Consider the following 24,513-nt stretch of genomic DNA (forward strand, 5'->3'; position numbering starts at 1 on the left):
ACAAAACATGCATACAATTAATCTCTGCTGTGTGCGGCATATAGAGAATGCTACAGCCTAAGTGATTCCCAGATTGGAAGGCCTAGGTTCTAGTTATGGCTTTGCTCATAAGTTGCTATGTAATCTTTATTGGGCAAGTTGGTTCCCTTATCCTCATCTGTAAAATGTGTATGTTAATAATACATTCTTTACCAACAAAAGAAGGTGAGCATGAAATGGAAATGTTGAAGAAAGTGCTTTCAATGTAAAGCAAATATAAAGGATACCTTGCCTTACTTCTGTTACTTTTCTTACTCACCCTCCTCTTCCTTCTTCTCGCTCTCTCTCCCAACCCCCTTGTCTTCTTTTTCACTATATTTTTTGTTCCTTTTCTTCCTTTCTTTATTCTCCATTAACCAGGTCTTGAGTTCACCTGCAGCACTGCACTTAAGCAAAGGAAACACAGATTTTCGAGGTTGACAGACTTGAGTCTGACCTGGCTTTGCCCCTTCCTACTTGTTTGTTAAGCAATAACTTTACCTTTTTTGAGCCACAGTTCTATCACCTGTAAAAAGGAATGCATATTACATTGGTACCAAAGTAAATGTGGTGTCTATCATTGAAAGTAGCAGCAAAAACCACAACTTTTGCATCAATCTAATAACACCTTCCTTAAAATACTGTTGTCAGAAAATATGGTAGATTGTAAATATGGCTGGCAACAATTCCTCCCATCTCTGACATGCATGCAGCTCCTCCCCTCAAGACATGGAGTATATTTCCCTTATCCTTTAAACCTGAGCTGGCCCTGTGACTCACTTTGACCAATAGAGTGCAGAGGCAGTATTGCTATATGACTTCTGGTTTTGTGCCACAAAAGGCCTTGCTGTTTATATGTGTTATATGTGTCCATTTTTACAGATGATAAAACTGAGGCTCAAAAAAGGTAAAGTAATTGCCCAGCAAGTAGCAAGGGGCAAAGCCAGGTCAGACTCAAGTCTGTCTACCTCAAAAGTCTGTGTTTCTTTTGCCTAAGGGCAGTGGAGCAGGTGAACCCAAGACTTGCTTAAGGGAGAATAAAGAATTAAGAGAAGGAACAAAAATGTAATGAAAAAACTAACATAAGGAGGTTAGGAAAGACAGAGAAGAAGGAAGAGAAGGGTAAGTCAGTCTGCTTTGGTTTTCACCCTCTTGGATGCCAGTTGCCAGGTAAAAAAGTCTGATTATTGAAGTGCAATGCCAAATGGAGAGAGGCCCTGGAGGATAAAAGACTACAAAGGTTGGAGTTGACATCCAGCCGACTCCTGTTCCAGCCATCCCAGGTGAGGTGCCAGATTCGAGTGCAGCCATCTTGGATCTTACAGCCTTAGCCAAACCGTCTGAGGCAAGACCACATAGAACAGAAATTAGCCATTCCCAGCAAGTTCTGCTCAAACTGCAGAGTCATGAGCAAATAAATGATGGTTGTTTTAAGCCATTAAGTGTTTGTGTGGTTTGTTTCACGGCAGTAGATAAATGAACCAGAAAGACTACATGAGATAGTAGTGCCCCACCAAGTGTCTGGCAGGTGTAGGTGCTCAACACATGATTATTCTCTTCCCCTTCAAAAGCATCCCTAGGAAATGGCTCGCCTGGCTGTTGGTGCTCAGAGTTCAAAACCTGTTACTGTCACTACAACATAATTGACAGACCTGACCTCCACTGTGTCAAGCATGCAGAGCTATGGCCATGCCTCCTGTACTTTACAGGGACTCACTAAGGCCTATACAGGTTAAGGTGTACTCCAAGTTGCACAGATGAGTGTCCTCCCTTTGCCCACAGTGAGCCTGAGCCACTTCAAAACCAGGCCTGTAGCTATACAAAACCTGAGGTAATATCAGGGAAGATGAGTAGTATAATTTTTGACTAGTGTTCCAATCTACCTAAACCCAGAGGCACAGTGGATAAAAGGATGTTAATACTTATGAGTGCTTACTATGTGCCTCACATTGTTCACAATCCCATGAAATAAGTGCTAATATTTTCTCCATTTTCCAGATGAGGACACTGAGGCACAGAGAGGTTTTATTTAGCTGTTGAATTCCCTGACAAGCACAGAGACAAATTAGTGTACAGGATATTACTTAGGGAGCCCTTGGGATTAACACCTGTGGAAGGGAAGGGGAGGTAAAGAAGCAGGATTAGACAGAGGGAGATGCTTATCTGTGATGCAGTCTTAATGGCAAACTCAGCTTACTCTAAGGGAGCCCTGAAGCTGGGATATCCATTTAAAGTTGTTCCCTATTGTATCCCTATAGGCAACAAGGCCTTTATATCCCTGAATCAGTCATTTGACACCCAGTTCTTGATTTCAGTCCCAAAGTTATTTCAACCACTCTCATCATCAAGCCATTCCAAAAAGGAGAAAGGTTTTCTTAAAAATGATCATGGAGAAGAAGTAGAAAAAAATGAGCTCTGGTTTTGGACAAAGCTGGCTCCAAATCCTGCAATTTCCTCTTACTACCTGTTTAACTCTGAAAAAGCTTTTAAGTTTTTGGAGGTTCAGTATCCTTTTATTTTTTTAAATGGTGATAAGAATACTTAGCTTGTAAGGTATTTTGGAAGTCAAATACAATCATTTATATTAAGCAAATTGCATGGGGACCTGGCACAGAGTAGGTGCTAAATAAACGGAAATTATTGTGATAATTGGGTAAATTATTATCCTTGGTGCCTGGCTTTCTCATTTGTAAGGTGGAATGAATAAGAGCAAACAAGAGCTACCCAGAAAGGTAAATGACATTACATCTTTTGTATTATCCAATACACAGTAGATACTCAGAGTTTACTCCAATGAATGCATGTTAAAAGGATTTGTACAGACACAACACTCTTACTTTCAAAGAGCAGAGGAACATTTTATATTGTGAACACATACACACTGTGGCAATGTAAAACTACTTAAGGAAGGAAAAATATCTCCCTCCCCAGCCAGGTACTGAGATCTGGGGCTAAAATTTTTTGTCAGTCAGCCCCCATCCCCATCCCTTATCTTCGAGTGACCTTACCAGGAAACCTGGCTTTGATGGAAAGGAGAGCTGTGGGGCTTGGGGAGCCTGATGCCTTTTCTTTTGGGAGGAAAGGCCACCTGCACAATCCACAGGACAGGAGTGGCCAGCAGCTCTCCTGAACTGAGGCTACAGAAGAGTCCAGATCCAAGACAGCAAGGGATGAATGGAAGGAAAGTCCCACCCACCTTCATGTGTAAAGTGATTGGCATTTACTCAAATCTAAATCTTCTCCTCTCCTCCCTGCAATATACCATTGAGCATGTGCCAGAGTAATGGTTCTGAACAAAAGCTAACACAGATGTCAGCCTGGGGGCCCTCTCAGCCTAAGGAAGCCCCTACAGCCGAGCCCTCAGCCCTAATGACTTAGGCAGTAGGTTAGGCAGGAGATGTAGAGTTGGTCTGGCTCACTGATTTCACTGTGGAAATCTTCTACTAGAATTTGCAAAGACTAGATATTGGGGAAAGGTTCACTGATCTTAAGATCCCAAGACACACAGCCTAGTACCTAAGAATTTTAGTATATCTGGGAGACAGGAGTGGAGCAAGCTAAAGAATTACAGCCACGCCTCCCAAATGATTATGAAAAGGAGGGCTTGTCCAAGCTACCTCTGGGCCTTAAGGATGAGATGAGGGTAGGAGCAGGGGGATACATGCACCCAGCCTGTTGGAGAATCCAACGTGAAGACTATTGTCCCTTCAGAACCTAAGGCAAAAGTACAACGAGGGGAAATACTGGGTCCTTTACCTGAAACAAGATATGGGCCTCCCCTGCCCCTCAGACCCTACAGCTCTTTAGGCTCCAGGCCTCAGGCACAAGAGATAGAGAATCATATCTGAGCCTTTTGCCCTTCCCTTAGCTCCAAACAAGGGCAGAGGTTGAAATGTGAGCGGGAGAGAAGGGATCATCAGACACACTGTTTAGCACCTGAACCACATCTCTTCCTAAACCAGAAATCCCAAGAGCAGAAAGAAATAGGAGCAAAGTGAGAGAGGGGTTGTGCTTCCATCACATTAAATAGGAGACTTCATGGGGTTGGGCAAGGGTTGTTTCACATCAGGACATAAATGACTCTGGTCAAGGTGAGGGGTTATAATTAGCAAAGCTTCATGTGCTCTCCATTTCTTTATTCATCCTGCTTCCGTTTCGGCTTTTTGGGGTTCCGGGACCGACTCTTGGCCTTGCATAGAGGGCATATAGGTGCATTCCGGTGAATTTGCTGGTGACATGACAAGCAGGCCTGGTGAGGGACACAGGAAAAAGAAAGTTAGTGTTCAGATTCTTCCAGGCAACAGCTTAGACTTCTGATTCCCCAGGGGCCCAGAAAGCAAAGTGACTTCCCATCAGAAGGGAGCAATAATCAGTGAGTAGACTCAAGTATTCTTGGATGCCATAGAAGATGGGAAGGAAGGACATAACTCAGTTCAGAGAAGGGGGTTGAGAAAAAGTATACAAAACTAGAAGGTAAGGCAAAATGAGAACTACACATCTATTCATCATTATAATGAAACATTGTCTAACAGGCCCACTTAAGGACTATTTAATTTTCTAGAATAGCGGTCAACAAACATTTTCTGTAAAGGCTAAGATAGCAAATACTTTAGACTTTTTACATCATATGATCTTTGCTGCAACTACTCAATTCTGTTTTGCATGAAAGAAGTGATAGACAATAGCTTGCATGCATGTTGTTTGCAATAGCTTGCAAACACAGACATGCATGTAGGCCAATAAAACTTTAACAAAAACAGGGAACAGATTAGATTTGACCTGTAGGCTGCAGTTTGATGACCCCTGCTCTAGAAGAATGTCTGTTTGTTTGACTATTTACCAATTGATTAGGACCCAGGCTCTGTGATGTTACATTGATAAGCTGCAAATGGCTTTTGCCCAGTAGAGATGCAAATTACTTCTGTTTGGAAGAAAAAGTAACTATAAAGGTTACAGTTTTATTGTCCTGTGGGATGTAAACCAGTTTTGTATCTAACTTTGCAAATTTGTTTCAGCCTTCCTCTCCTTTCTTGACTATATAGATATTTGTTCCTCAAATGCTCCTGGAACCAGCTTTATAATCCTGTTGGTTCCCTAATTTATGATACATGCTCATTACATATTTGTGTAAGAGTCATTTCTAACTTTTAGAATTGCACTTTAGCAGGGCCTGAAAATCTCCCTGCATTCTAACACCTCTGGGAACATGGGGCAACAAAACCTGTGGGTCCAACACAGCACACCCATGTCACCCCTTCCACTGTGTCACAAGCAAAGGCTATTAAAAGAGGGCCCAGCATGAATAAGGCCAAAGACCCAGAACTAGCCTTCCACGGCCCTTCCATGGGAGGATACTTTGCTTCCTCCACAACCATTACCCAGCTCACTTACCTTCATAGGTGGGGGCTGCTGCCTGAAGGTGGCCGTCTGCCGAGTGTCCTGCTTCCTAGCCACTTGGAGCTGTTGGGCGGCAGCGGCTGCAGCGGCCAGGGACTCAGGGATAGGGGGCTCCTGAGGTTCCGTCTGCCATTCTGCTTTCTGCTTCTCAAAGTAACTTTGGAGATGAGAGACACTGGCTAGATCATTCTGAAAGCAACAAGAACCTCGCTCCTCTTAAAGACTCCATGCCATATAACCAAGGGTTGAGCTGTGGCTCATTCTATAAGGTCCCCACACCTTCCCAAGCACAAGGCTATTGTCCCTGGGTACTAAGCCCAATGTCTGATGAGAAGGATAATCCTCTTGGTCCTTAGCTCTGATAGGCCAAGAAGACCAAGAAATCTTAGGGCTAGCAAGGTCCTTAAAGGGTATTCAGTCCTATCTGCTATCTCATGCTCTTTTGAGTATTCCTATTAAGTGTCCTAAGGCCTCTGGTGATGTATCTCTAAGAATAGGAAGCTCACAAACTCCACAGACACCTTGCTCTACCTTTATGAAATGATTTCCTCTACCAGGTCAAATTCTGTCTCTCTGCAAGGCAAGCCTAGTTTTTAACTCTGAGCCAGGAGATGAAGTCCCAGGCTACTTCCTGAAGACCAGGAAAGCTCAGTCTTTTGTGTTTCTAGAGGTTTCTAGATATCCCCTTCTAGACCCTGACTTGGGAAATGATCTCTTAAGAGTTATAGACATAGTCTTGTATTGTCAATATCACACAAAGAATTTAAAAAGCCACCTAGTAGTTGTTCTAATTCATCTAGTAATTCATCCAGTTTAATAATCCTCCTTCTGTTTTAACAAGCTAGCACAGAGACTTGCCCAAGATCACACAATGAGTCAGTCACTGAAAGGCCTGGGACTAAAACTAGGCACTCTGACTTTCAGGCTAGGCTTTGTGTATGTATACATGCCCGTGCGTGTGTAGGTATGTAGGTATGTATGTGGGTCAGAGGGAGGGTATGTTGTAGGGACTGGGGGCAGGTAGCTTACTCCAAGGAAAGCTTCTCCTCTTCTTCACACAAGTCAGGGAGCCTCTGCAGGCCCAGAGTCATGCGCAGGGCATCCACATGTTCTTTCAGTGGCTTATACTCATCATGTAGCCTCCTTGTAGACTCTAGCAGCTTGTTTAGGTCATTCTCAGATTGTTTGATAGTGTTTTCCATCTGGAACACAGAGTGGAATAGGCACAGAGAAAAGATCCTAAGGTCCTCAGAGAGGCTTTACAGCTGAGTGAATAATAGCACAAGCTCCAGAACTTGTTCAGTCTATAGTCAAGTCCTCGATCTCCCATGCCCTCTCTATGTAAATCTGGTCAAGCCTCAGTTTCTTCATCTGTATAATGGTGATAATCTAGTGCTTAACTCATGCAATCTTGGTGAAGATGTAATGATAGAATTCATATAAAGCACTCAGTAAAGGGGCTAAATTAATATTTACTGCTAAATAAATGGTATTGTTCAAATATAGTATTTTAGAGATGGAATGTCCTTCAGAGCTCATTTAGTCCACCTTACTCCCATTTTACAGAAAACTGAGGCTCAAAGAGAAAAGGGGACTTTCCTGGGGAAATACTTCTTAGCATCAAATCCTGCACAAAGACTTAGGGCTTCCGCCTCCCAGGCCAGCAGTCTTTCTCCTAGATTAGTGATTCTCAAAATGTGCCCAAGGGATCAGCAGCATCAGCATCACCTGGGAACTCAGAAATGCATATTCTTAGGCTCCACCTCAGACATACAAAGTCAGAAAATCGGGGGTGGAGTCTAACAATATGTGTCTTAGGCTCTCAAAGTGGCTTTGATGCATGCTCAAGTTTGAGATCCACTGGCTTACATTCTTAGCCCTTCTGGCAAATATCTTCCTCATTTAACTGGCCCTGTATCATTGGTTAGCTGGCAGCCAAACTGTCAATACTTTACGAGATCTAGAATTCTGCGATCTCTAACACAGAAAATCCCAATTGCTTACTGTCCAAACCTCATTCATATTTCCTTTATGATCCTAGGTCTGACAACATCAGAAAATGAGTATTGCCACAGAAATGAGTTTCCCAGAAATATAAACTTAGTTCCTTCGAAAGTAAATTTAAAAAATATATTCCTCATGGTTATCAGCGATAAGGGTTTGAAAAGACCTTACTGGTCAGGACTGCCAACCTCCTTCGTTGTGAAGGAATCATCAGTACAGCAGCTCATACAAGTGTCCATTAAGATGCTGCTTGAATAACTCCAAAAGAGGGGAGCTTACCACCTTAGCAGACAGTTCATATTCCATGTTCCAAGAGTTTCCAAAGGAGACACCAATGAGGAAGCCCCAATTTGGTAGCAGGCAGAAATGATTCGTTTGGTCTGACTGAAAGCTTGGAGCACTTTAAACTACATTCCAGAGGCAGCTGCCTGCTCTGCTTTTCCCCAAGACTAGCTCTCAACTCCCAGAAACCCAGAAAGACAGCACATCAAATCAGTACATTTAGAGGGTACTGAGTCCCTCTTACAGTGCAGAGAGGGAAAATGAGGCCCAGAGAGAAGGGACTTGTTCAGTGATATATGGTCAGTTAGTGACAGAGCCAGGGCTAGATCTCAGAACTCCTGAATTCTTCAACTCTACCACAGCCTGCACTGATGCCTGCTCCCCGAGCTTGGCCAAAGCCACATCTCAAGGAGAAGCCCTATCATTCACCACTACCTCTTTCTCCAGGGCTTTAGAGATAGGCTCCAGACAGCCACGTACCACATTGATGTCAGCGTGGATCAGTCGGAGTTCCTCCACATGGGCCATCTTCTCCTGTAGCAGAAGGTCCATCTCCTGCTTGTATTCCTTCAGGTGCCTTTCCTCTGACTCAAGTGCCTCAAACTCAGCCTTCAAACGAGCCTTGATCTTCTCCATCTGCAGGGTCTTGTTCCTGCAATTTGCAAAAAGCAGGAAACAGGCCAGCAAAAGAAGGGAGAAAATAGAAATGGAGCCAGGACTCTTTTTCTAAGCCATCTTTACAAGCTTCCCCCTCGCCAGGCAGAGCCAACCTGAGGCCATCTCACAAAAGAAGGCCAGGTGCAGTGGCTCATGCCAGTAATCTCAGCAATTTGGGAGACAGAGGCAGGAGGAACACTTGAGCCCAGGAGTTTGAAACCAGCGTGGGCAACATAGTGAGACCTTATATCTACAAAAAAACAAAAAAAAAAAACAAAAAAAAAAAAACAAAAAGAAAAAGAAAGAAAGAAAGAAAGAATTAGCCACGCATGGTGGTACATGCCAGTAGTCTCAACTACTCAGGAGGATAAGGCAGGAGGATTGCTTAAGCTATGATTGCACTACTGCACTCCAGCCTAGGTGACAGAGCAAGACCTTGTCTCAAGAAAAAGTTAGGAGATGTTTTCCTCTAAAAGCTCAGTGGGTCTCGAATGGAGTTAATTTTGTTCCCTTATGGGGCATTTGCAAATATGGAGTGTTTTGGCTGTTAGATTGACTCAAGGAAATGTGTTACTGGCATTTAGTGGACATGAGCCAGAGATGCTAAATAGCCTCTCAATGCCCAGGAAAGTCCTGAACACAAAGAATTGCCACACAAGAAACCAAAAATGATCTCTTAAGAAACTCTAAGGAAGCACTGTCCAATAAACTTACTACAGTGATGGAAATGTTTTGTATCTGTGCTGTCCAGTATAATAGCTACTATGCACATGTGGCTACTGAGCGCTTGTAATGTGGCCAGTGCTACTGAGGAACTGAGTTTTGAATTTTATTTAATCAAACTTAAAATTTAAACAGCCATGTGTGGCTAATGGTTGTCATATTAGACAGCACAACTCTAGAGGGTGTGTTTATCGGTTCCAGAAAAGGAAGGGGAAAGGATATTGTGGGTAATTTCTTTCTTAGAAAAACAAAAACCTGGTTTTGGTCATTAAATCCCAATTGTATACCCTGTGGCTCAGGAATCCTATACTTGGGAATATATTTTAAGGAGGTAATTCAAGGAAGCAAAAAGTTAATATACAGAGATGTACTTTCTGGGCTTTCAGCAAAATTAGGATTTTTGACAGGCCCCTGAAGACTTGTGACATAGAAAATGTTGAAGATAAGATACTCGCTGAAAAAGTATACACACTAAGATTACAATTTCAAAACATACATGCATGTGACTAAATAAGAAAAAGATTTGGAAGAAACACAGTTTCAAGGGCCTTTAATAAGATCATTTGAAGCCTGCCTCTGGGAAAGGGCTACAAAGTTTTGAAAGGGGTCCCCTCTAAGGCATGTTGTTGTCTTCCCACTGGTTCCCTACCATGCTTCTCAGGATCTGCCTAGCCATTATCCCCTTACTCAGATTTGTAGTCTCCTTTCTTCTCCCTCAGTAGCTGATCTTCCCCTCTGCCCCAGTCTATCCTACGTGTGATCCAACTCCACACACTGGACTCTGGCTTCTGACATCAGCCTGCTTGTCTTCAGTCTCTCTTTTCTCAACATTGCCTGTGCCTCTTGCCTCAAGAGGTAGCCTTCAATGGCACAGAACTACAGAAAGAACTGTTAGGTGGGTAGGATGGTGGGAGAAGTTTCACTTTCTATACTAAGAAAACATCTTTTCATGTTATTGTATTTTTTTTAACCTTAGAAATGGGTTAAAAGCTGGGTGTTATCCCATTTGTAGAGAAGGGAATTGAGTGAGGTTCAGGGTGGTAACTTGCCCAGTACCACAGAGCTAGTAAATTGGATGTTGGGATTTGAACCCAGGGCTCTCTAACACCGAAGCCTACATACCGTCCACTACTCTATATTGCCTTTGAACAGGGTTACCAGGCTGAAGGGCATAAAAACATCAAGAGTTCTTGTTATAGCTCATCAACTGTCTTGCAGAGGGAAGATACTGATTTGTATTGGTTAATTACTTATTTGCTTATATCCCCATCTATCTAGACTTCTATTCTCCTCCTTTTCTAGGTTACATGAAGATAAATCTGAACTTTGCCTACTCCCATAACCATTTTACCGATGGGAAAACTAAGATTCAGAGTAGTATAGTGTCTCACCCTAAGTGTCATACAACCAGTTAGGGCAGTGCTGGGCCAAGAACCTATTTCTGCAGACAAAGTCATATCATAAAAGAAGCATGCACTTTAGACTCAGACTTTGATTATAAATCCTGGTTCTGCCTCTGATTAACTATTTGCTTTTGGACAATACTAACAACTGTATTTTAACTATATTTATTGAGCACTTACTATGTATTAATTATAGAGGGTTTCAATATATATTCAGTCAATAATTATTTATTGAATACTTATCATGTGCCAGGCATTGTACTAGGTACTAGGGATAGAGAAGAGAACAAGACAGTATATAGACAGCAAGTTTCATCTAATGAAGAAAATCGATCCTGAACACAAGGTTGTATGTAAAATCATATTAGTGGTAGGGAGGAGACGCAGAACGTGATAGAAGGATACAACAAAGGGACCTAACATAGTCTGAGGGACACTATAGGGTAAAGGGGACAGTCAGAGGAGGCTTCCCTGAGAACTGAGGATGTGAAATCTAAGCTGAGACCTGAAGAATGAATAGGAGTTCACTGGTGAGTGCAGGTGGGCACACAGGAGAACAGTCCAGACAAAAAGAAGAAGAATATGGCACATTAAAGGAACTGAGTAAAGAGCAGTGTGGCTGGAGCACCTACTGCAAGAGGGAGAGGGGCCTAGATAAAACTAGGGAGGTTGACAGGGCCTAAAACACAGCTTGGAGACTGGGATAAGTTGGGACTTTTATCCTTAGTGGAAGGGGGAATTTTATAATTTTAAGCACCAGAAGAGTGACATTATCTGATCATCTCACCTCACTTCCCTCAGCCTTGGCTTCCTCATTAGTAACACAGGAATAATAATAGCATCTACTTTACACATTATGTGGTGAGGATTAAATGAGCTAAGACATGTAAAGTCACCAGAGTATGTGGCACATGGTGGGCAGTCAACAAATGATAGGGTCCTTCTTTCTCCACTCTGCCCAACTCTTCCACCATGGATATCTCCTTCACCATAGTGGTTTCCACTACAGCAAATAGGGTTTGTGTGTGTGCACATGCATGAGTGACCAGGTATATTGCTGGTTACTGAGATTAAAATAATAATCATTAGTGGGAGAATGGGAAGGGAATAAGGGTTGAAAAAATTACCTATTGGGTACAATGTTCACTATTTGGGTGATGGGTACACTAGAAGCCCAAACCTCAATATTATGCAATATATTCATATAACAAATGTACACATGTAGCCCCTGAATCTAAAATTAAAAAATATATTAGCTAAAGCCACATAAAAATGTCAATATAAATAACAGCATTTTATGAAGCTGACCGAAGCCTTCCCAATTTGTAATTAATTCGATTAAGATGAAAGTAACTACCACTAACTGAAATCAGGGATAAGAGGGTCTCTCCCATTGCCATTTAATAGAAATCAGCACAGTGCAGCTAGCCTTGCTTGGATGAGTCCCTTTTATCTAATACTCCCTCCTCCCTCCATGCCTACTTCTGTTTACAGAAACCCATGTTGTTGGGCAAGAGACATTAATGCCAAAATAAACCAAAGATTTTTCACCTCATGTGTCCAGGGTAACAGTTAAGTGCTGACTTGACATGGAAAATCAAAGGCACAAAGCCTTCCTCAAAGCACCAGTGGCATTTCCTCTCTCTGGGGTGGAGGGCTGCCACCAGCAAGATGGCAGCTTAATCCTTTGGGTACAAGGTGCATAGCCACAATGTCTGCCTCCATCCAAGGTGTTTGGCAGCCTTTGTCTATTGCACCCTGTGGCAAGAAATACCAAGGACCAAGACCCTGACTAAAGGGCAGAAGGGCCAAGACTCCTTGTTAGGAGAGGGAAATATGTTTACGAAGATAGGTTTCAGAAAGAGCCTCTATTTACTATTTGTAAAGTCAGTTTCTCTGAGGGAAGCCTGGTCCTTGCTTTAGCGGAGGGACAGCAATGTCACTGCCGGCTTTGATGGTGCCACTAATATCTTTCAATAGTGGTGCATCAAGTGCAGGGCAGTAACAACAGTCTACCCTGGGATGAAGACAATAAGGGGGTATGCTGTGTGTAAAAAATTAAAATATAAAAATAAAACCAACTAAAGTTGGTCTAGTCTTTATTACCACCATGCAATGGCAATCTCAAACAATGTCTATTAAAGGACATCTAGACTGATTCCAATTTTTGGTAATTATGAATAAAGCCACTATGAATAGCCATGTGCAAGTTTTAGGGTAACCATAAGTTTTCATCCAAGAGTACAATTGCTGGGTTATATGATAATTGCACATTTAGCTTTTCAATAAACTGCCCAACTGTTCCAGAGTGTATCATTTCACATGCCCACCAGCAAAACATGAGCGATCCAGTTCCTCCACCTGGCCAAACTACTTTAACTATCATAATAAATATGTAGTGATACTTCAAAGTGATCTTAATTTGCATTTCCCTAATGCCCATTGATGTGGAACACCTTTCCACATACTTATTTGCCATCCATATATCCTTTTCTATGAAATGTCTGCTCATGTCTGGTTCATTTTCTAACTGGATTACCATTGATCCTTGAACAACATGGGTTTGAACTGCATAGATTCACTTGTACATGGATTTTTTTCAACAAAATATGGATCAAAAATACAGTATTCGCAGGATGTAATACTTGCATATATGGAGGGTTGACTTTTTGTATACTCAGGGCTGACTGTAAGATTGAGTATGGATATGTGTAAATTTTGGTATAGGTAGAGGCCTAGGACCAATCCTTTATATACACTGAGGGAAACCGTATTTGTTTTCTCACTGTTGAGTTTTAATACTTCTTTATATATTCTAGATTTGAGTACTTTGGCAGACATGTGGCTTGAAAATATTTTCTCCCACTCAGTGGCTTGCCTTTTTGTCACCTTGAAAGGGTCTTTGGAAGAGTATTTAAATTTTTTTTTAAAAGTCCAATTTATCAAATTTTTCTTTCTTTTTTTATTATTATACTTTAAGTTCTGGGATACATGTGCAGAACGTGCAGGTTTGTTACATAGGTATACACATGCCATGGTGGTTCACTGCACCCATCAACCCGTTATCTACATTAGGTATTTCTCCTAATGCTATCCCTACCATAGCCCCCTACCTCGACAGGCCCCAGTGTGTGATGTTCCCCTCCCTGTGTCCATGTGTTCTTTTTGTTCAACTCCCACTTATGAGTGAGAACATGTAATGTTTAGTTTTCTGTTCCTGTGTTAGTTTGCTGACAGTGGTGGTTTCCAGCTTCATCCATGTCCCTGCAAAGGACATAAACTCATCCATTTTAATGGCTGCATAGTATTCCATGGTGTATAAGTGCCACATTTTCTTTATCCAGTCTATCATTGATGGGCATTTGGGTTGGTTCCAAGTCTTTGCTATTGTGAACTGTGTTGCAGTAAACATATGTGTGCATGTGTCTTTATAGTACAATGATTTATAATCCTTTGGGTATATATCCAGTAATGGAATTGCTGGGTCAAACAGTATTTCTGGTTCTAGATCCTTGAGGAATCACCACACTGTCTTCCACAATGGTTGAACTAATTTACACTTCCACCAACAGTGTAAACACATTCCTATTTCTCCACATAATCAGCATCTGTTGTTTACAGACTTTTTAATGATCACCATTCTAACTGGTATGAGATAGTACCTCATTTTGGTTTTGATTTGCATTTCTCTAATGACCAGTGATGATGAGCTTTTTTCATATGTTTGATGGCCACTTAAGTGTCTTCTTTTGAGAAGTGTCTGTTCATATCCTTCACCCACTTTTTGATGGGGTTCTTTGTTTTATTCTTGTAAATTTGTTTAAGTTCCTTGTAGATTCTGGATAATAGACTTTTGTCAGATGGATAGATTACAAAAATTTTTTCCCATTCTGTAGGTTGCCTGTTCACTCTGATGATACTTTCTTTCGCTCTGCAGAAGCTCTTTAGTTTAATTACATCCCATTTGTCAATTTTGGCTTTTGTTGCCATTTCTTTTGGTGTTTTACTCATGAAGTCTTTGCCCATGCCTATGTCCTGAATGGTATTGCCTAGGTTTTCTTCTAGGAATTTTACGGTTTTACGTCTTACATTTAAGTCTGTAATTCATCTTGAGTTAATTTTTGTATAAGGTGTAAGGAAGGTGTCCCGTTTAATTTTTCTGCATATGGCTAGCCAGTTTTGCCAACACCATTTATTAAATAGGGAATCCTTTCCACATCACTTGTTTTTGTCAGGTTTGTCAAAGATCAGATGGTTGTAGATGTGTGGCATTACATCCGAGGCCTCTGTTCTGTTCCATTGGTCTATATATCTGTTTTGGTACTAATACCATGCTGTTTTGGTTACTGCAGCCTTGTAGTATAGTATAGTGATGTTAAGCGGGTTTTTCATATGATTATTAGCCATTTCTATATCTTCTTTTGAGAATTTCCTATTCATGTCCTTTGCCTGCTCCTCTTCCTCTTCTTCTTCTTCTTTTTTTTTTTTTTCTGAAGCAGAGTCTCACTCTGTCACCCAGGCTGAAGTACAGTGGCATGATCTCGGCTCACTGCAACCTCCACCTCTCAGGCTCAAGCAATTCTCATGCCTCAGCCTCCCAAATACCTGGGACCACGGGCATAAGCCACCGTGCCCAGCTAATTTTTGTGTTTTCTTTTTAGTAGAGACAGGGTTTTGCCATATTGGCCAGGCTAGTCTCAAAATCCTGGCCTCCAGTAATCTGCCTTCCTTGGACTCCCAAAGTTGTGGGACTACAGGCGTGAGTTACCGCGCCTGCCCCTTTGCCCACTTTTTGATGGGATTTTTTTGTTTTGTTTTTGCTTATTTGTTTGAGTTCCTTGTAGATTCTGGGTATTAGTCCTTTGTCAGATGCATAGTTTGCAAATATTTTCCCCCACTCTATAGGCTGTCTGTTTACTCTGCTGATAATTTCACTGTACAGAAGATTTTTAGTTTAATTAGGTCCCATTTATTTATTTTTGTTTTAGTTGCATTTGCTTTTGGAGTCTTAGTCATGAATTCTTTGCCTAAGCCAATGTCCAGAAAAGTTTCCCAATGCTATCTTCTAGTATTTTTATAGTTTCAGTTCTTAGATTTAAGTCTTTGATCCATTTTGAGTTAATTTTTGTATCAGGTGAGGATCTAATTTCATTCTTCTACATGTAGCTTACCAGTTTTCCCAGCACCATTTATTGAATAGGGTGTCCTTTCCCCACTTTATGTTTTTTTATGCTTTGTCAATACTTACAGAAGGCTGTAAGTATTTGGCCTTCTTTCTGGGTTTTCTATTCTCTTTCATTGGTCTTCATGCCTACTTTTATACCATTACCATGCTGTTTTGGTAGCTTATAGCTTTGTAGTATAATTTGATGTCAGGAAATGTGATGCCTCCAGATTTGTTCCTTTTTCTTAGTCTTGCTTTAGCCATGTGGGCTCTCTTTTGGTTCCATATGAATTTTAGATTGCTTTTTTCTTGTTCTGTGAAGAATGATGATGGTATTTTGATTAGAATTGCATTGAATCTGTGGATTACTTTGGGCAGTATGGTCATTTTCATATTATTGATTCTACCCCTCCATAAGCATGGAATATGTTGCCATTTGCTTGTGTCATCTATGATCTTTTTTAGGAGTGTTTTGTAGTTTTCCTTGTAGATATCTTTCACCTCCTTGGTTAAGTATATTTCTAAATATTTTATTATTATTATTTTTGCAGCTGTTGTAAAATGGGTTGACTTCTTGATTTGATTCTCAGTTTAGTCATTGTTGGTATATAGCAGTGCTACTGATTTGTGTACATTGATGTTGTATCCTGAGACTTTACTGAATTCGTTTATTAGGTCAAGGAGCTTTTGGATTATTCTTTAGGGTACTCTAGGCATATGATCATATCATTGGCAAACAGTGACATTTTGACTTCCACTTTTCCAATTTGGATGCTCTTTACTTCTTTCTCTTGTCTGATTACACTGGCTATGACTTCCAGTACTATGTTCAATAGAAGTGGTGAAAATGGGCATCCTTGTCTTGTTCCAGTTCTCAGGGGGAATGTTTTCAATTTTTCCCCATTCAGTATAATGTTGCCTGTGGGTATGTCATAGATGGCTTTTATTATCTTGAGGTATGTCTCTTCTATGCCAGTTTTTTGAGTGTTTTTATTAAAAAAAAAAGAGATGCTCAATTTTATCAGATGTCTTTTCTGCATCTATTGAGATAATCATATGATTTTTTATTTTGATTCTGTTTATGTGATGTATCACATTTATTGACTTGTGTATGTTAAACTATACCTGCATCCCTATGATAAAACTGACTTGATCATGGTGTATTATCTTTTTAATATGCTGTTGGATTTGGGTAGCTAGTATTTTGCTGAGGATTTTTGAATCTATGTTCATCAGGGTATTGGTCTGTAGCTTTTTTGGTTGTGTTCTTTCTTGGTTTTGGTATTGGGGTGACACTGGCTTCATAGAATGATTTAATGAGGATTTCTTCTTTTTCTGTCTTTTGGAATGGTTTCAGTAGGATTGGTACCAATTCTTATTTGAATGCCTGATAGAATTCAGCTGTGAATCCATCTGGTTCTGAACTTACTTTGCTGGCAATTTTAAAATTACAGTTTCAATCTTGCTTTTTGTTATTGGTCTGTTCAGGGTTTCTATTTCTTCCTGATTTAATCTAGGAGGCTTGTATATTTCCAGGAACTTGTCCATATCCTCTACACATTCTAGTTTGTGTGTGAAAAGGTGTTCATAGTACACTTCAATAATCTTTCGTATTTCCGTGGTATCAGTTGTAATATCTCCAGTCTCATTTCTGATTGAGTTCATTTGGATCTTTTCTTGGTTAATCTCACTAACAGTCTATCAATTTTGTTTATCTTTTCAGAGAATCAGCTTTTTTGTTTCATTTATATTTTGTATTGTTTTTGTTTGTTCCAGTTTCATTGAGTTTTGCTCTGATCTTTGTTATTTCTTTTCTTCTGCTGTGTTTGAGTTTAGTTTGTTCTTGTTTCCCTTGTTCCTTGAGGTGTGACATTGGGTTGTCCATTTGTGCTCTTTCAGACTTTTTGATTTAGGCATTTAACACCATGAACTTTTGTCTTAGCACCACTTTTGCTGTATCCCACAGATTTTTGTAAGCTGCGTAACTATTATCATTCATTTCAAATAATTTTTAAATTTCTATCCTGATTTCATTGTTGACCCAAAGCTCATTCAAGAGCAGATTACTTACTTTCCATGTATTTCTATAGTTTTGAGGGTTCTTTTTGAAGTTGATTTCCAATTTTATTCCCCTGTGGTCTGAGAAAATGCTTGATATAATTTTGACTTTCTTCAATTTATAGAAACTTGTTGTGTGACCTATGATATGGTCTATCTTGGAGAATGTTCCATACACTGGAAAAAAGAATGTATATTTTGTAGTTGTTGGAAAGAATGTTTTGTAAATATATGTTAAGTCTATTTGTTCTAGGCTATAGTTCAAGTCCAGTTTCTTTGTTGACTTTCTGTCTTGATGATCTGTCTACTGCTGTAAGTATAGTATTGAAGTCCTCCAATATTATTGTGTTGTTGTTTATCTCATTTCTTATGTCTAGTACCAATTGTTTTATAAATTTAGGTGCTCCAGTGTTAGGTGCATATAATTTAGGATGGTGATATTTTCCTGTTGGGCTAATCCTTTTATCATTATATAATGTCCTTGCTTGTCTTTTTTTTTAAAACTGTTGTTGCTTTAAAGTATATTTTGTCTGATATAAGAATAGCTACTCCTGCTTGCTTTTGGTTTCCATTTGCATGGAATATTTTTTACCACCCCTTTACCTTAAGCTTACATGAGTCCTTATGCATTAGGTGAGTCTCTTGAAAACAACAGATACTTGGTTGGTGGGTTTATTTAATTCATTCTGCCATTATGTATCTTTTAAGTGTAGCGTTGAGGCCTATTTACATTCTATGTTAGTACTGAAATGTGAGGTACTGTTGAGGTTATATTTTTGTGTATATCAAGGTTTTCTTTCAACATTTAGAACTCCTTTTAGCATTTATTGTAGTGCTTGTTTGGTGGTGGAAAATTCTGTCAGGATTTGTTTTTGAAGAAGACTTTATCTTCCTTTCATTTATGAAGCTTAGTTTTGCTAGATAGAAAATTTTAGGGTGACCATTATTTTGTTTCAGGAGGCAAAAGGTAAGACTCCAACCCCTTCTGGCTTGTAAAGTTTCTGCTGAGAAATCTGCTGTTAATCTGATAGGTTTTGCTTTATAGGTTATCTTTTATCTCACAGCTCTTAAAATTATGTTTTTTTCATCTTGACTTTAGATAACCTGATGACTCTGTGCCTTAATGATGATTTTTTTGGAATGAATTTCCCAGGAGTTCTTTTGACTTCTTCAGTTTGGCTGTCTAGACCTCTAGCAAGGCCAGGGAAGTTTTCCTCAATTATTCCCTCAAATAAATTTTCCAAACTTTTAGATTTCTGTTCTTTCTTAGAATCACCACTTATTCTTAGGTTTGGTCATTTTACATAATCCCATATTCCTTGGAGACTTTGTTCATTTATTTTATTCTTTTTTATTTGTATTTGTCTGTTTGGGTTATTTTGAAAGTCTTGTCTTCAAGCTCTGAAATTCTTTCTTCTACTTGTTCTAGCTTATTGTTAAAATTTTCCACTGTATTTTGTATTTCCCTAAGTGTGTCTTTCAATTCCAGTAGCTCTCATTGTTTTTTCCTTTATAATATCTATTCCTCTGAAAATTTTTTAATTATATCCTTATTTTTTAAAATTTAAGTTGGTTTTCACCTTTCTCTGTTGTCTTCTTGCATAGCTTAATAATCAACCTTATGAATTCTTTATCTGGCACTTCAGAGATTTCTTCTTGGTTTGGATCCAATGCTGGGGAGCTAGTAGGATGTTTTCAGGATGATTTAGAACCCTGTCTTGTCATATTACCAGAATTACTTTTCTGGTTCCTTCTCATTTGGGTAGACTAATCAAATTGTTTTTGAATTTATTTTTTATTGGACTGTGGTTTTTTTAAACTTCTTTTTTTCTTTCTTAAGAATCATACTTTAATGTTTATTTTAGCCTAGTTTGATTCTTGGTGATTTTAGGATGAAAACTCTGTATGAGTTCCTTATTTATAGAGAATCTTTTCCAACTGGCTTCCCCAGATGATGGTTTTAGTAGTTAAGTTCTTGTTGTGTGGGCAAGTTCACTGTTTCTTATGGGGTCGGAATGGCAGTGATCTCTTAAAGCTTATTTCCTTCTCTCATGGTGTACACTTTATTTGTTTATTTAATTTTCCCCCATTTTTATATTTGCTGAGTTGATGATTCAGGCTTCAGGTCAAGAGGAAAGGTATCCCTGTATATGCACCAGTTGTAGCTAAGGCAGGTGGGTAGATGTCATACATAACGATAGGCTAAGACCGCCGACTTGATGAGGGTGCTGGAGGAGCTCTCAATTAGATGTGCTGAGGTTTTATAAGGGTGAAGATGGAAGCTACCTCAACTCCCCTGCCAGGCAAGCAGGAAAGCTATCCACCTCACAGCCTCACCCTTGTCCCAGTGTTTTGGCTATTCAGATCAGATGGACACCTCTGTTCCTATCAGCAGAGAGACCTGGGAGAGAAGACGTGCTATTCAGATTCTTTTGTCCCACAGGGTGTTACCTTGTTGTAGTGCTCTCCCCCTTCCCCTAGGACTGTGGCTTCCTGAGAAACAGATTGCAGTGACTGGAAGATTCTCCTTAAACATTTGGAATATTCTCCAAAATTTTTAACATTTTTACTCCATTGTAACATCTGGGCCTGAAGATTCAATTTTTGGAAACTGTTAAATTACAAATTCAATTTCCTAAATAGTGACATAGGGTTATTCAAATTCTCTAATATATTGTAGGTGAACTGTGGTAGTGTTTGGATGAACTGGTCCATTTCATGCAATTTGTCCAATTTACACGTACATAGTTGTTCATGGTTGTTATTCTTTTGATGCCTATGGGGTCTGCAGCAATATCCTCTATTTCATTCTCGATAACAGAAAATTTGTGTCCTGATTGCTGGCAAGATGGCCAAATAGGAACAGCTCTGTCTGCAGCTTGCAGTGACATCAAAACAGAAGGTGGGTGATTTCTGCATTTCCAACTGAGGTACACAGTTCATCTCATTGGGACTGGTTGGACAGTGGGTGCAGACCAAGAAGGACGAGCCAAAGCAAGGTGGGGCATCGCCTCAACCGGAAGTGCAAGGTGTCGGGGAACTCCATCTCCCAGCCAAGGGAAGCCATTAGGGACTGCATTGTGCACTATAACTCAAATACTGTATTTTTCCCACAGTCTTCATAACCCGCAGACCAGGAGATCCCCTTTGGTGCCTACACCACCAGGACCCTGGGTTTCCAACACAAAACTGGGCAGCCCTTCGGGCAGACACTGAACTAGCTGTAGGGTTTTTTTTTTTTTCCCCATACCCTAAACACCAGCAAGGAAAAAACGTTCACTCCCCTGGAAAGCGGCTGAAGCCAGGGAGCCAAGTAGTCTTGCTCAGTGAGTTCTAACCCCACGAAGCCCAGCAAACTATGATCCACTGGCTTGAAATTCTCTCTGCCAGCACAGCAGCAGTCTAATATCAACTGGGACACTCGAGCTTGGTGGGGGGAGGGGCGTCCACCATTTCTGAGGCTTGAGTAGGCGGTTTTCCCCTCACAGTATTAAAAAGCCTCAGGGAAGTTCGAACTGGGCGAAGCCCATGGCAGCTCAGCAAATTTGCTGTGGCCAGACTGCCAGATTTCTCCTCTCTGGGCAAGGCATCTCTGAAAAAAAAGGCAGGAGCCCCAGTCAGGGACTTATAGATAAAACCCCTATCTCCCTAGGACAGAGCGCCAGTGGGAAGGGGCGGCGGTGGGCACAGCTTCAGCAGACTTAAAAGTCCCTGTGTGACAGCTCTGAAGAGAGCAGTGGACCTCCCAGCACAGCGTTCAAGCTCTGCTAAAGGACCAACTGCCTCCTCAAGTGAGTCCCTGACCCCCATGTTTCCTGAGTGGGAGATACCTCTCAGTAGGGGCCGACATACAGGAGAGCTCTGGCTGGCATCTGGCAGGTGCCCCTATGGGAGAAAATTTCCAGAGGAAAGAACAGGCAGCAATTGTTGCTGTTCTGCAGCCTCTGCTGGTGATACCCAGGCAAACAGGGTCTGGAGTGGACCTCCAGCAAATTTCAGCAGACCTGCAGCAGAGGGGCCTGACTGTTAGGAGGAAAACTAACAAACATAGAGAAATAACACATCCACCCAGAGACCCCATTCTAAGGTCACTAACATAAAAACCAAAGGTAAATAAATCTACAAAGATGGGGAGGAACCAGCACAAAAAGGCTGAAAACCAGAATGCCTCTTCTCCTCTAAAGGATCACAACTCCTCATCAGCAAGGGAACAAAACCAGATGGAGAATGAGTTTGATGAACAGACAGAATTAGGCTTTGGAAGGTGGGTAATAACAAACTCTTCTGAGCTAAAGGAGCATGTTCTAACACAATGCAAGGAAGCTAAGGACATTGAAAAAGGTTAGAGGAATTGCTAACTAGAATAACCAGTTTAGAGAAGAACATAAATGACCTGATGGGGATGAAAACCATGGCACAAGAACTTCGTGAAGCATACACAAGAATCAATAGCCAAATCGACCAAACAGAAGAAAGGATATCAGAGACTGAAGATCAAATTAATGAAATAAAGCATGAAGACAAGATTAGAGAAAAAAGAATAAAGAGGAACGAACAAAGCCTCCAAGAAATATGGGACTATGTGAAAATACCAAACCTACATTTCATTAGTGTACCTGAAAGTGATGGGTAGAATGGAACCAACAGAGAAAACACTCTTCAGGATATTATCTAGGAGAACTTCACCAACCTAGCAAGACAGGCCAACATTCAAATTCAGGAAATACAGAGAACACCTCAAAGATACTCCTTGAGAAGGGCAACCCCAAGACACATAATCATCAGATTCACCAAGGTTGAAACAAAGGAAAAAATGTTAAGGGCAGCCAGAGAGAAAGGTCGAGTTACCCACAAAGGGAAGCCCATGAGACTAACAGCAGATCTCTCTGCAGAAACCCTAGAAGCCAGAAGAGAGTGGGGGCCAATATTCAATATTTTTAAAGAAAAGAATTTTAAACCCAGAATTTCATATCCACCCAAACTAAGCTTCATAAGTGAAGGAGAAAAAATATCCTTCACAGACAAGCAAATGCTGAGAGATTCTGTCACTACCAGGCCTGCCTTACAAGACCTCCTGAAGGAAGCACTAAACATAGAAAGAAACAACAGGTATAAGCCACTGCAAAAACAACAAATTGTAAAGACACTATGAAGAAACTGCAACAAACGGGCAAAATAACCAGCTAGCATCAAATTGACAGTATCATATTCACACGTAACAATATTAACCTTAAACGTAAATGAGCTAAATGCCCCAATTAAAAGACACAGACTGGCAAAATGGATAAAGAGTCAAGATCCATCAGTGTGCTGTATTCAGGGGACGAATCTCACATGCAAAGACACAAATAGGCTCAAAATAAAGGGACAGAGTAATATTTACCAAGCAAATGGAAAGAAAAAAAAAAGAAGCAGGGGTTGCAATACTAATCTTTGACAAAGAAGACTTGAAACTAACCTGTTGGTTGTGTTTGTTGGTCAAAAGAGACAAAGAAGGGCATTACATAATGGTAAAGGGATCAATGCAACAAGAGGAGCTAACTATTCTAAATATATATGCACCCAATACAGGAACACCCAGATTCATAAAGCAAGTTGTTAGAGACCTGCAAAGAAACACAGACTCCCACAAAATAATAGTGGGGGACTTTAACACCCCACTGTCAATATTAGGCAGATCAACGAAACAGCGAATTAACAAGAATATTCAGGACTTGAACTCAGCTCTAGACCAAGCTGACCTAATAGATATCTACAGAACTCTCCACTCCAAACCAAAAGAATATATATTCTTCTCAGCACCTCATTGCACTTATTCTAAAATTTACCACAAAATTAGAAGTAAAACACTCCTCAGCAAATGCAAAACAATGAAAATCATAGTCTCTCAGACCACAGTGCAATTAAATTAGAACTCAGAATTAAGAAATTCACTCAAAACCACACAACTACATGGAAACTGAACAATCTGCTCCTGAATGACTACTAGGTAAATAGTGAAATGAAGGCAGAAATAGAATAAAGATGTTGTTTGAAACCAATGAGAAGAGAGACACAACGTACCAGAATCTCTGGGACACAATTAAAGCAGTGTGTAGAGGGGCATTTATAACACTAAATGCCCACAAGAGAAAGCAGAAAAGATCTAAAATCGACACCCTCATATCACAATGAAAAGAACTAGAGAAGCAAGAGCAAACAATTTCAAAAGCTAGCAGAAGACAAGAATTAACTAAGATCAGAGCAGAACTGAAGGAGCTAGAGACATGAAAAACCTTCAAAAAAATCAATGAATTCAAGAGCTGGTTTTTGAAAAAAATCATCAAAATAGATAGTCTGCTAGCCAGACTAATAAAGAAGAAAAGACAGAAGAATCAAATAGACACAATAAAAAACGACATAGGGCATATCACTACTGATCCCACAGAAATACAAACTATCATCAGAGAATACTATGAACACCTCTAGGCAAATAAACTAGAAAATCTAGAAGAAATTGATAAATTCCTGGACAAATACCACCCCCCCCGTCTAAACCAGAAAGAAGTCGAATCCCTGAATAGACCAATAACAAGTTCTGAAATTGAGGCAGTAATTAATAGACTACCAACCAAAAGAAGTCCAGGACCAGACGGATTCACAGCCGAATTCTACCAGAGGTACAAGGAGGAGCTGGTACCACTCCTTCTGAAACTATTCCAAACAACAGAAAAAGAGGGAATACTCTCTAACTCGTTTTATGAGGCTAGCATCATCCGGGTACCAAAACCTGGCAGAGACACAACAAAAAAGGGAAATTTCAGGCCA

At 40.3% G+C, this 24,513-nt stretch overlaps 1 protein-coding gene across 5 annotated transcripts in view; it reads right to left on the bottom strand.

Annotated features, from left to right (window-relative positions):
• Positions 1-2,031: 2,031 nt before the first annotated feature.
• The window catches only part of ZC4H2 (zinc finger C4H2-type containing), a 124,610-nt gene continuing 102,128 nt past the window's right edge, over positions 2,032-24,513 (bottom strand). For 2 of the 5 annotated variants that reach the window (XM_032757072.2, XM_032757071.2), the window contains exons 2-5: positions 8,182-8,353; positions 6,445-6,617; positions 5,410-5,572; positions 2,032-4,267 (exon numbers count right to left, since the gene is read on the bottom strand). In XM_032757072.2, the coding sequence (XP_032612963.1) occupies positions 4,154-4,267; positions 5,410-5,572; positions 6,445-6,617; positions 8,182-8,337 (606 nt within the window). In that variant the 5' untranslated portion in view covers positions 8,338-8,353 and the 3' untranslated portion in view covers positions 2,032-4,153. Of the gene's footprint in view, positions 4,268-5,409; positions 5,573-6,444; positions 6,618-8,181; positions 8,609-24,513 lie in introns of all 5 variants that reach the window. The other 3 variants (XM_058441688.1, XM_058441687.1, XM_032757073.2) reach the window with 2 other exon arrangements.

This window comes from Hylobates moloch, unplaced genomic scaffold (genome assembly GCF_009828535.3).
Source record: "Hylobates moloch isolate HMO894 unplaced genomic scaffold, HMol_V3 SCAFFOLD_7, whole genome shotgun sequence".
NCBI lineage: Eukaryota > Metazoa > Chordata > Mammalia > Primates > Hylobatidae > Hylobates > Hylobates moloch.